At 36.7% G+C, this 13,468-nt stretch overlaps 1 protein-coding gene across 1 annotated transcript in view; it reads left to right on the forward strand.

Moving 5' to 3' along the window:
* The window catches only part of OTULINL (OTU deubiquitinase with linear linkage specificity like), a 42,805-nt gene extending 37,849 nt beyond the window's left edge, over window positions 1-4,956 (forward strand). The window contains exons 5-8 of the mRNA XM_044657887.1: window positions 774-923; window positions 1,695-1,823; window positions 3,446-3,715; window positions 3,970-4,956. Coding sequence (XP_044513822.1) covers window positions 774-923; window positions 1,695-1,823; window positions 3,446-3,715; window positions 3,970-4,149 — 729 coding nt within the window. The 3' untranslated portion in view covers window positions 4,150-4,956. The remainder of the gene's footprint in view (window positions 1-773; window positions 924-1,694; window positions 1,824-3,445; window positions 3,716-3,969) is intronic.
* Window positions 4,957-13,468: the final 8,512 nt, after the last annotated feature.

A 13,468-nucleotide genomic window follows, 5' to 3' on the forward strand; every position in this document is an offset into this window, starting at 1 on the left:
GTGTCCTACTGACTGGTTAAGGCATTGAAAATATTTGTTTTGCTTTCACATTTGACATAATTCTCACCAGAAAATGTCCCTTCTGGGCAGAGCACTTCAGCGTAGCATTGGCACCTATAAGGGCTTCCTCACCTCAAGATGAAGCTAGCAATTTTAGCAAGATTACCTAGATGCTATTTAGCAGGCCCATAACAAGGATAGCATATGTGGTCCTTTTATAATGGGTGGACTTTACTTGATAGGGGCAGAAAGAATGCCCAGAAGAAAGTTTTACACCTGTTTTTAACATTTTCTTTTCTATCTACCAAGCCAATTTTCATTATAGTTGTTTTAAATTTTCTTTCTCATCTTCAGGAATGATATTCCTCCTTGCTTTGGCTCAACTCACTTAAAATGTAACATTGGTAATTATTGTACTATGCTGACATGGTTTTGCTCTAAATATTTCCTCAGTCACTGCAAGTGCACCTGGGTGGCTAGTATTTACTAAAAGTTCTTACTATTATTTCTAGACTGTATTGTGGTCCCTGCTGTTTAGGTACTAGCTCTAGTATTGGATGATATGGAACCTGTGTAAATGAAATGCTTTAAAAATAATATGACTTCACATTGAAATGTGAAATAATACAAATATGAATCAATAATTTGTTGTTGTTTTAAAAGTTTTTCCATTTGTATTTGAAGTTCTATGGTTTTTCTATTTCCTTTCTTTAGATGCTTTCCTTTCAAAAATACCAAAAAACTCACCATGTGTTTTTTTCTGCTTTTAATAGGCTTATGAGGAACTCTTTAGTCGTCATCATGTTAAATGTATTCGGCAAGTCAAAGGAGATAACTATGATGCATTAAGATCAGTCCTATTTCAGATATTCAGCCAAGGCCTCTCACTTCCATCTTGGATGAAAGAAAAAGATATCGTAAAGGTATGGTGTCACATATTAAGCCTAGAAAATGCTTCTAGTATAATCCCATGCAAATTGATATAGCTTCATTTTAATTACCCTTTTTTTTTTATGATCAGAGAATGAAAAAATCCTGAGTTACCACTTAATCCATTGCCTGGACTCTTATGTAGAACTGTATTCAAACCATTCCAGAAAGATACTCTTTAGACTTTTCCTTAAAATTCACAATCAGGTAGTTTGTTCTTTTCATGTAAAGTATTCTATTTCTCACATCACTTAAAGTGAGAACATTTTTCTCAAGACATGTTCTAAATTCTTCTTACTGAGAATTTGTTTTTAAAAGGTGTCCCTCTGATGTAGAACCCATTTATTTTGCTGATCTAAGACTAAGATATTTAAGACCATAGAAGATATGAAGAGATTCACAGTATACTGCAAACATATTATAAATTACTCATTTAAATTACTTTGTGTTTTAAAATTGCTTAGTTATGATGAATCATTCCTAAAAGTACATACCTTTTGTTAAAGATATTATATTGAAAGAGATTGGATCTGTTGACTATGCATTTTTGTTTGTTACATTTGAACTGTCAGGACTTGAATATTTTAAAATAAGAATGTGCCTTGCATAAAACTATTAAAATTTTTTAATAATGTTTTACTCACATCCTTGGTTAAGAGCCAATCATTACATTTGGGGAAAAGGGTCCAGTCTGTTTTGTATTTGTATCTCTTATTTGGGCAAAATACTAATTATTTCATAGCTTTTATGCTTTTTTTTTCAAGCTTCCTGAAAAGCTTCTCTTTTCACAAGGTTGTAATTGGATTCAACAATATAGCTTTGGCCCGGAGAAATATACAGGTCCAAATGTGTTTGGAAAATTACGTAAATGTGTGGAATTATTAAAGACTCAGGTAAGTACTTGGAGACAAGCTAGAAAGAGAAAAATACATTCAGAAGTAGTAATCAGTTTCCCTTCTATCATCACTTTCATTGTCTTGGTTTCTGACCTTAGGCATATTAGTTAGTATTGCATTTAAAAAAGTAGAGAAGAGTTTCCTCCATCCATTGGTATCTTACTGTCCAGATTTATAGCACTTCCTACTAGTAAGTGGTAGATACCTGCAAGATTTTACTACTTCCACAAGAGCTGAACATATCTCTTCCCTCCTGCATAGTGACAAGAAATATCTTTCTGGTACTGTTCCTGTATTTCCTCCCTTCCTTTTTGGTAGCTGAGAGAGAGCAACACAGAGGCTGTGTACAATCGGAGCATTTTCTGTTCTGGGAGGCCTTGAGAACATAATGCAGCTGAACAGTCCTAATTCTGCTCCAATTCATAGGTGGAAAAAATCTTTCTTACAGCCTTTTTTCAGTAGTTCTTATTGAAAAACTAGCCTTCCTTACATGGAGGAGAGAATATAGCTAAGTGTCATGTGACTCATGAGTACATTGACCATTTTTTCCCAACCTCAAATTGGGATATATTATCTAGAAAAAGACATTTTTTTTTTGTAAAAACCTCAATTAACTTGACATTGGGATAGTCCCAGAAAATATAGGCTGTATCAGAATCCATAGAGCTATGATAACCCCACAAACTGTAGTGAGAAGGGCTAGTTCTATTTCCATTAGTCAAAGTCAACATTATAAGTTGGATGAAATTTATTTTACTCTCATTCTACCCTCCTACTACTCCTTTACAGTATGTAATTTACCTATCATATATCTCTCCTTTATTTAATCGTAGGCTTCAGAATTGGATGAAAACATAGAAATTACCTATTCCTACCCCCTCATTTTCAAGAGGTGGAAAGAAACATCAGGGCCTAATGTGCCAACTAGATAATTTGTCCAAGTAATTAGTAGTAGTGTGGAACTTAACTGTGATTTTCAGGAAATCATGTCCCCACAACTTTGGTCTAGTTCATTAGAGATACCAACAAAAAGTTCAATCCAAGTGCAGAATGGCAGAAGAGAGGATTGGGCTCCAAGGTAGGTTGGTAAAGGGATCTGGAGGAGTCAGACTCTTTCTTATTAAATACACTTGGATCCCTCAAATCTTAGTTCCTATGCCACTACCAACTTTCTTTTTCCCTTTAACTTATCCTACTCATAGTCAATTTACCCTCTAGTGCATCCAACTCTGGACAGTAAGTGACAATAAAATTTATGAGGCAAACATACAGTGACTTGAGAATGTGATTTCATTGAGACTTTCCCCTTACATTGAATACTGGTTAAAAAAAAGAAAGAAAGAAAACTATTAGACCACTAGAATCTTAACATCTTTTTCATAGCCATGGACAGTATTTTGATAACTGATTTGTTTTATGAACCAAACCTAAGTGATTTGGGGACACTGACTTACACTGTAAACTCCTTAAAGTCAGAATCTGTTTAGCTTGTTGAGTACAACACTTGGCACAGTACCATAATGTACTCTGGCAATATTTAAGGGCAGTGGACAGTAGTCTCATATTTCTTGGAGTGATTGTAACCCTTCTGATGCTTATTTTTTTTATTTCTCTTTTAGTGGACAGAGTTTAGTGGTATTAAGGACCAGCACAAGAGAGGGAACATGTGTAACAGCCTTTTTTCTGATGAGAGTCTGGAATATAAACTTTATGAAGCTTTAAAATTCATTATGTTATATCAAGTCATCGAAGTGTATGAACAAGTGAAGAGTGAAAAGGCCATTCCCAGTCTTTATCGCCTCCTGTTTTCCAGGGAAACGTCCTCAGATCCTTTAAGTTTCATGATGAATCACCTGAATTTTATAGGTGATACATGTGGATTACAACAGGTAAGTGTCAAACAAGTGTCTGGCAGAGGAAATCATTGGCTTCATGATGTATAGAGGTTATTCCCATCATCTTCACTCTTGTGTTTAAGGTAAATTCTGGGTACTTCCTCCTAAATCTTGGCTTACACAAAGCCTTATGTATGGTGCTATAAATAATTAGATTACTTCATAAAAATGTTTTCTTCCACTGGGGCAGAAGGGTAGGAATTTGATAATATATTACATTTGTGACCTTTCCTTCATCTTTCTCCCAGATTGACATGTTGATTCTTGGACACTCTCTGGAAGTCAGGATAAAAGTATTTAGACTGTCTAAATTTAATACCAAGGACTTTCAAGTCTACTATCCAGAGGAACGCCACAGGGAATGGCCTGAGATTTGCCTTCTGACTGAAAATGACCGCCACTACCATATTCCTGTATTTCAAGTGTAAGATGGAATTGGTACTATTGCCTACAATAGCAATGAACATGCTTAAAATAAATTATTGCATGAAAACCAAAGCTTTTATCTGACTACTGAAGGAACTGAACCTTTTTCTGCCTTCTGAAGTTATAGGCCTGTTGTGATGGAATAAGACCCATGTTGTTCTTTTGCGTATGTGATTTCTTCAAAAGCAACCAAGAACTGGGATTTATCTGTTTGTTTTTGATCTAGTTCATAATGGATTTGGTTGTTTAAAATACTTTTGAATCACACAAGTTAACAAAAATGTACCTACAGTGAATCTAAAAAAACTGGCCTTTTCAAAGTCTATAACCTGAAAGTATTGGGATATTGTTAATCTTAAAGTAAGCAAAAGAAAATGACCTTTCAGGAATCTTTCCATATGCTGATTATGGGTTGATAAGGCCTTAGTATGAACATCATCACCTCCATCCATCAAGAAGCTTCATGGTACTTTGGTTTTCTAGAACCACTTGTTTGACTTTTTAAAAGGAAAAAAAAAAGAGTGAGCAAATGGGGAAACTACTTTTATGCTATGTTGTATGAATTGTTTTAGATTGTTTTCAACTTTTGTGGCTAGTTCTGATTGGTTTAACATTATGTGTGCAAAAATGAATGTTCGTATTAAATATATTCCATAGTTTAAAGCAAACAGAATACAGATACTGTACTGTTTCTGAAATGTCAAGCTGTTTCAAGCTTTTATGCATCGTATGCATTTTTAATATGGAATTACATGCTCTTTGATGTTTCTCTTTGTATTTAATGCTATTTTCAATGACAGCATTTGTCTCTGTCATCTATTTCAAATGTCATCAATGTTACATTCAAAGAAATGTAAATTTATATGTTAAAGCTTTTTACCAAATATTTGCTACTTCAAATTCATTTAGTTAAGGGTAGACATAGGGACTCAGTCTATTTATTCCTTCTAAGATATAGTAAGGAATAGCTACTATGAGATGTGAGGAAAAGGGTATATTAATGAGTGTGACGGTCCATAGAAATCATTCCTATGCTTTAAAAACTTTATATAATATTTTTATAAACCAAGGCTCATGAGAGACATCTCATAAGTTTTTTGTCTCCAATTGTACTTCGTTTACTGGCTTGGCAATAGAAAATTTGGGTCAAGAAGATTTGTATCCTTTGTATTCTATATAATCTAGCTCAATACATGGAATCCATGGGATTTGCTTCTATATTATATTAATTATGTGATCTCAAAGGCCCCCTCCATCCCTGAAATTTGGTGATTCTAACTAATAACTTTTTAAGTGACATTTTGGAGTAGGTACTACTGTGATGTAACTGGCTGAATTTCTATACTAAACCCTTTAGAAATTAGCTGAGATAGTGATTCATTGGCTGCTCTCTGGTATAGCCACTTGGCAACACTACTAATTGCTAGAAAGGAATGGCAATACATTCTGTGGCTGTTTTAAAACCAGGATTTCAAAATTCATAAGTTACTCCTTAGCTTAAACAGCCCTCACTTTCATCAGTTATTTCAGCATCTACATACTACTGAAAAGACAAAACCTTATCACAGAGATGAGCATATCTTATTCTAAAATAGGCACCAAAAATGAATTTTATTGGTATAGCATCAGGGAATTGCTTCTGGTTCCACAGGGACCCAAGTTTGCTCTCTGTCTCCTAGGAGCCCACCTGCTCTAAAGCCAAGCACAAGCACTGAACTGTATTCAGTTTTAGGGGAGCCTGACCTCTAATTCTAAGTGGGTTATGCTCTCTTTTTTTCTAACTACTTAACTCTCTACCATAGTGCCCTGGGGATAAAGTGTAGAAAGCTTAAGTTGAGGCTGATGTCTAGGATTTTTTCCAAAATGGGGAGTTTAAAAGGTATTAAATATATAATATGAATCAGGAATAGGATAGGTATTTGTTTTCTATACACAAAATATTCACCAATATATATTTGACAAGACAGATTTAAAACAGAATTCAGTAATTAGTTTAACAGTATTATAATTTGCTGAAATATTTTTCAGTTTATCAGAACAAAATGCAGTTTTCAGGATTGATGATTAAGCATTTTACATTTCCCCAGTGCAGGCTTTGGCCAATACTCATGTCTGTGTAATCATTTTCTGACATCAGTCAACTCTACTTCCTGGACCAAGGACCTCCAGACCTCGTGAATTTACAAGTTCACCTCTAAACCTGAGTATATCCACATCAGGGTTGATAGTCTATCATCTACTGAGGAAAGGAAACACAAATTAGAAAAGGGAGGGAGGGAGGGAAATGGGTATAAATTTCCATAGCCAAGCCGACATTTCACATGAGAGTGGTAAGGTGTTAGAGTGAACCGTGCATTTTTTCCCGTCACCCCACCACAGAGAATATAGAGACAAAAGTTTACTACTTACCATAAAGAACATGTGATGCAAAACATATTGAACTAGAAACTGTCTCTTTTTCAAATTGCTATAGCACTCAGTCCCCCTGTCATGGTCATAGGGTAAAAAAAGGACCAAGGGACATCCTACTAAAATACCACATGATTAGAAGAAAGCCCATAAGCCTTCAGCTGATTGACTAGAACAAGGAAAGACAATTCTGAGCATACTCCATAGATTAGGTCCTAGGATTGTGGAAAACTGGCAAAACTGAAAATATACTCCACTGTCTCTCCTTTCTTCCCCTGTGTATCTATTCCCTGGATATTCAGAATGTCAAGAGCAAAAATCTTGGAAGAACATTCCCCTCTACCAGTAGAACCAGTCAGCTCGATTCCATAACTGGGCACCATTAATTGTCACTTTCTTTTCTGCTTGCATCTAAGTTGCTATCTTGGCCACTATACTTTTTACCATTCATTCATGGGGAGAACCACTATTGATGTAACTCATCCTCCTAGACCTGGCACTGGAGGCAATGAGTACATGAAGACTTATTTGGCATTTTCCTTCCCTCCTTGGCCTCATTTTCCTCATATGTAAAATGTAAGGGTTGGACTTGATGATTTCTAAGATTTTTTTCCATCTCTCAATCTTTGATCCTAATATTTTGTTCATATTTAGATTTGGAGAGAAATATTGAGATGGAATTGAAGGGGATGGCATCTAAAGGTTCTAAAAGTTTGAAATATCAGGTATTAACTAAATGACCTATTATGTAGTTGAATATATTTGGGAAAGCCAAAACATCAAAAATTAAGGTCTTGCCTTTGATATGTAATTAATGAACCCAGTTAACTGGATTTAGTTATCTAGGAATGATTTGTTAACTCTGTTGCAACTGAATATATGAATTAGGGGAAAACTTCAAACTTCTGTATAATGACAACATCTGAATGTCTTTCACACTTGTTTTAAGAGTATATTAGATTTTATGTGAAAAATATAAAGATCTCTTTAATCTTGGGCTTGCATATTCTTATACATGTAAGAATTTCTGTGAATACATATTCAATAGTTTCTACTCCAGGGCATGTTTAATTTCCTAATTAGTATCTAGATTCATTTTATCATCCACACTCTATTAATTCAACACTTATAATATGACTACAACCTTCTTTGAGCTACAGCATGACAAAAAGTTAGACAAATATTGGCTAGGGAAGCAACATGGAGAGATAACATGGTATTATTGATATGATACAGAACTAAGAGTTGGAAAAACCTGGGTTCACATCCCACCTCTGATTCTAATTAGCTGTGTGACCATGGGCAAGTCAGTCATTTAATCTTTTATTTATTTTTGTTAAACTCTTACCTTTTGTCTTAGAATCAATACTGTATAATGGTTCTAAGGCAGAAGAGTGGTAAGGGCTAGGCAATGGGGGTTAAGTGACTTGCCCAGGGTCACACAGCTAGGAAGTGTCTGAGGCCAGATTTGAACCCTAGAACCTCCCATCTCTAAGTCTGACTTTCAATCCACTGAGCCATCCAGCTGCCCCCTCATTTAACCTTTTAGCTTCAGTTTCCTCATCTGTGAAATGAGAATAATGATGCTTTTACTACATAGCTTATGGAGTTATGAGGTTCAAATGAGATGTCTGTAAAGTATTTAAGAAATCTTAAAGTACTATAATAAGTGTCAGTTATTATTAATAACATCCTATTCCAAATTCAAAGGCCAACCAACGTGGCCTCTTACATCCTCTGCCATCTGACACTCCACTTGGCTAATTCAGAGTAAAACTCTGATATTCTTGAACCAAATTAGATCCCCAAACCCATGCTTTTTGGACAGTGTCAGATGCCTGAGTTGGATTTCTAGGTATTTTTGTGTAATGGATAAAAGATTCTGCATCCTATCCTAGGCTGGAACTTTGCTTTCCACTACTACTAGAGTTGACCTCTAGGATTAAAGGCAAAGTGATATAGGTCAGGAAAAGACAAAGGCTGTGCAGTCCCTTCTTTGGTTCTGTCCCTGTTGGCTCCGACACTTTACTTTCTAATAAATTGGTTCGGTTGGTCAAAGAGTGTTGTTTCTGCTCTTGAGCCCTAGAACCTAATATATTTTTTAAAAAGAAGTTTGTTTTTCTTGGTACCAGGTTGTAGAGATGTGCTTGCTAGGGATACTTTCATAACAGGTCAGATAGTGAGTGATTCCCTTATGCTAAGTGTTATAATGGATAGAGCCATGGACCTGGAATCAGAAAGATCTAAACTCAAATCCAGCTTCAGACAATTGTTAATTAAGTTCTTTGACAACTCTGCCTTCCTTATTTTCCTCAATTGTAAAGTGGGGGTAATAATATTATCTACCTCACAGAGTTTTTGTGAGGATCAAATGAGAGAATATTTGTAAAGCCCTTGGCACATAGAGATTAATAAATTTTTGTTCTCTTCCCCCATCCCTTTAACCCCCCATTTACCAAATGCCAGAATTAGGACTGAAATACAGAGGACCACATTCTTTCCACTATACTATGCAGTTATCTTTCTAGGCTGCCATTTTTATCACTCTGTAGCACTTAACCTTCTTCCTCTCTTTTTTCTATAGTATGTTACTAGCCCTGCCTATCATCACCCCTGTCTTGCATTAGGCATTTTTAGAAATGACTCGTGATAGAAGGAGACCATCCCTACTGTGGGATGCTAGATTTAGAGCAGGGACCTGAGGAGGCAGAGTCCAACCCCCTCCCTCATCTTACAATTAGAGAAAACAGGTGGAGGTTAAGTGACTTGCCACACATTTGCACAGCTAGTAAGTATCTGAATTAGGATTTGAACTGAGGTCTCCTTTGCTCCAAGCCCAATTCTGTATCCATTGTACCACTTGTTAAATGTCTTTTTGAGATACCCTTTTATCATTTGTTAATATAGTGCTACAATTATTGCATGATAAATTATTCTGGTAACAAAAGATTTGTGACTTGGTTACATACACTCAAGAAAATATCATTTTAAGTGTCTTGCAACATTAAATGAGGCATGGAATGTTTAACTAAGGTTATGCCTTTAATTTAAAAAAAATATCTGCTATAAATAAGGGGGTAGGTGGCACAGTGTATAAAGTGTCAGGCCTGGAATCAGAAATCTTCCTAGGTTCAAATCTGGTCTCAGAATTACTAGCTATGTGACCCTGGGTAAGTCACTTAACCCTATTTGCCTCAGTTTCTCATCTGTAAAATGAGTTGAACAAGGCACTCCAGCATCTTTGCCAAGAAAATCCCAATGGTACCACCATGATGGAAAACTGAATTGAACAACAACATAAATAAGTATCCATCCTGATCCTTATAGCCAAAGGGCTATAAAAGCCACTAAAGTACAGATAATTTTTTTATTTACAACAGTGATGTGCTCTTGAGAAGCATGCTGTAATTTGAAACTTAAAAATATATTTCCATTGAAATTAAAAGAATTTATAACTATCTATTCTATACGGTACAGTTTGTCCATAACTAACAGAAATTTTTTATAATTATGCAGCACTTATAAATATGAAACACTAAAAATATATTTCATGACACAGGTTTGTAAAGGTGCCATGAAAGGTGGCAGAGAGATATTAAGAAGCAATGCTAGGAGGTGACTCAGTGGATTGAGGGCCAGGCCTAGAAACAGAAGGTCCTGGGTTCAAACCTGGCCTTAGACATTTCCTAGCAATATGACTCTGGGCAAGTCACATAATCACCATTGCCTAGATCTTACTGCTCTTCTGCTTTAGAATTACTCAGTTTTGACTCTAAGATGGAAGGCAAGTGTTTTTTTTTAAAGAAGCAATGCTAAACTATTTTAGGGTACTGTTTTTAAGCGGACATTGTCCTATATGATTTCTTATTAAGTATGTCAATGAAAATTTCTGAGCAAATGCAATTAATCAGAGCATCCTTATCTTAGGGTTCTCAAGCATTTTCTGAGATGAAGTACTCCCCAGTACTTCACAGATCTGCTAGGTCTTTGGCATGTTTTCCTGACTCAAGAGAAAAATTTAGGAAATAGCTTTCAAATAATTTCAGGCCAGGCTGATGGAGAACAGAGAAAAACAGAAAGCCCAGTATGGATGTGGGCTGCAAGATCAAGAAGAGCATGAGCTTTCCTGAATATAGTTCTTACAAAGGCAGGCACGTGGCCAGGGACAGGGAACTTGGCATCCAAGATCCTTTGGACAATAGTGAGGAAGAAAGAGTGGTGTCTACAGGGAAGGGTTTCTTTTCCTGCTTTGCCTGCATGCTTGACCCCCCTACACCACTCACCCCTCTACCCCCAGGTGAATCGGGGCCAGCTTCATGGACAGGGAAGGATCCTCAGCCCTGCCACAGTCAGAGAGCTGCCCTCAGACTGGCTTATCACTTTAGTGCAGGATTTTATAGGCAAATGGCAGTGCGGCTCTTAAAGACAAGATGGTAAGACACGACAGAACAGATGGGGTATTTTACAGACCATCTTAGTTCATTAGAACTTTCTTTTTCGGGTCCTGGGAAAAGAATGTCAGTATAGGTATTATATTATTGTTCAGACCTGAGTACTTATTAGCTGAATGGCTCTGGATGAGTCACTTAACCTTCCTTAGCCTCAATCTTCTCATCTGTAAAATGAGAGAGCTGGACTAACTAGCCTCCAAGGTCCTTGCCAACTCTTAATCTATGATGCATGATCTAAGTTATATGAATTATTTTTTTAGGTCAAGGCTGTTTTGGATAGACTCTGCATTCAAAGCTCTCTGTAGAAGAGAACTGTACTCACCATTGTATTATGATCTTTGATTTCCTCACTTTAAAGTCTCTGCCCTCAAAAACAAATCAGTCAACCAACAAACATTTACCAAGCCCTTACTATACCAGGTACTGTGCCAAACACTGAAGATACAAAGCGAGGCAAACACTGCCCTTGCCTCAGGGAGTTTACATTTTAGTGAGGGAGATAACACAAGGAATCCTAACTCTATTCATTTTTTTAGACCCTTACCTTTCCTCTTAGAATCAATACTATGCATTGGTTCCAAGGCAGAAGAGCAATAAGGGCTAGGCAATGGGGGTTAAGTGACTTGCCTAGGGTCATGCAGCTGGGAAGTGTCTGAGGCCAGATTTGGACCCAGGACCTCTTATCTCTAGGGCTGGTGCTCTACCACTGAGCCACTCAGCTGTCCCCCATCCTAAATTTAGAAAGGAAAAGCTGGATACTGATTGGGACATGAAAACATTGAAAGACTGAACAATGATACATGTAAAACCCAGTGGAATTGCTTGTCAGCTCCAGGAAGAGTGACAGAGGAGGGGAGGGAAAGAACATGAATCATGGAACCATGGAAAAAATATTCTAATCCGGCCTCAGACACTTCCCAGCTGTGTGACCATGGGCAAGTCACTTGACCCCCATTGCCCACCCTTACCACTCTTCCACCAAGGCACCAATACACAGAAGTTAAGGGTTAAAAAAAATATTCTTAATTAATTAATTAATTTTTAAAAATGAAAAAAAATTGAAAGATTTACCATTTTATAAAGTTTATAAAACACAAGATGAGTCAAATAGAGTCACCACCTAGACTGACTGGTTTGAAACTCTTTTTAGTGCCTTATTGATTGGGCTTTGATGACCCATTTGGCCTCTGCTGTTCTATGGTCCCAGACATCATTCACAATATATATGAAAATATATGCACACATACATATGTAGGAATATATATGCTATATACATAAATACATTCTATACATACATGCATACACACATTGTAATGGAACACTAAGCAACAGCACTAAACTTATTTGGGAGAAAACAATAACGACATACAGTGAACATTCAATGGGACTGAGATCAAGTTGTGGAAAAATGCTAATCTTAAGAAAAAACAGTTTTAATGGTCATAGTAAAGGCATTGCAGTGAGGGCAGGAATCGCCTTTTCCCTTAGTGAAAGTTGTAGAGTGCATCTTCAACTCTTAGTGGTTGGAGGACAGGGGAGTTGTTCTACATTGGATAAGATCCAGGAGAATTTCACTAGGAGCAGAATTTCTCTCAAGAGCATGCACTTAGGAAAGGGAGACTATATGGAGAGCCCATGGGATAAACCACTAGGCTTAAAATTTGGGAAAGCTCAGGATATCTGGATAGCTGGGACTGGGGAAACAAACCAACAGACAGAAATGTCCAAAACATGACTTCCAGTATAGTGAGTGAGCAGCTCTTGGAAGGGAATCCTCATGACTCCAGAGCGAAGCAGATTTTAGGCAGCCTTTTGGGAAGATAGCAGATGCACATGCAAGAGTGACCACTAAGGAAACTGGGAAAATTGATGTTTCTTTTATTAACTGATGTTCTGAGAGATTGTCTCCTCACTCTGGAAGATTTCTACGCCACTCCTAGTCTCGGGAGGTGAATGAAGGAGATCCAAATATTTATTTATGGGGCAAAGAATGACTGCTATATCAATTTTCTTGTTATTATATTTATTTCCTCTCTTAGTTACTCTTGCCATTTATTCTATATGGTCTGGAAGTTTCATATTGTTCAGGATGGGGACTCAGATAACAATTTCTTTTTTTAAAAAATTTAATTAATTAATTTAGAATATTTTTTTTAACCCTTAACGTTTGTGTATTGGCTCCTAGGTGGAAGAGTGGTAAGGGTGGGCAATGGGGGTCAAGTGACTTGCCCAGGGTCACACAGCTGCGAAGTGTCTGAGGCCAGATTAGAATATTTTTTTTAAACTCTTACCTTCTGTCTCAGAACCAATAATGTGTATTGGTTCTAAGGCAGAAGAGCAGTAATGGCTAGGCAATGGGTGTTAAGTGACTTGCCCAAGGTCACAAAGCTAGGAAGTATTTTCTTTCTCTTTTGCCATATTTTTCAGGTAAATATTCCTTTGTAAAAGTTAGCTGATGTCA

The sequence above is a fragment of the Gracilinanus agilis genome, chromosome 1 (genome assembly GCF_016433145.1).
Source record: "Gracilinanus agilis isolate LMUSP501 chromosome 1, AgileGrace, whole genome shotgun sequence".
Classification (NCBI taxonomy): domain Eukaryota; kingdom Metazoa; phylum Chordata; class Mammalia; order Didelphimorphia; family Didelphidae; genus Gracilinanus; species Gracilinanus agilis.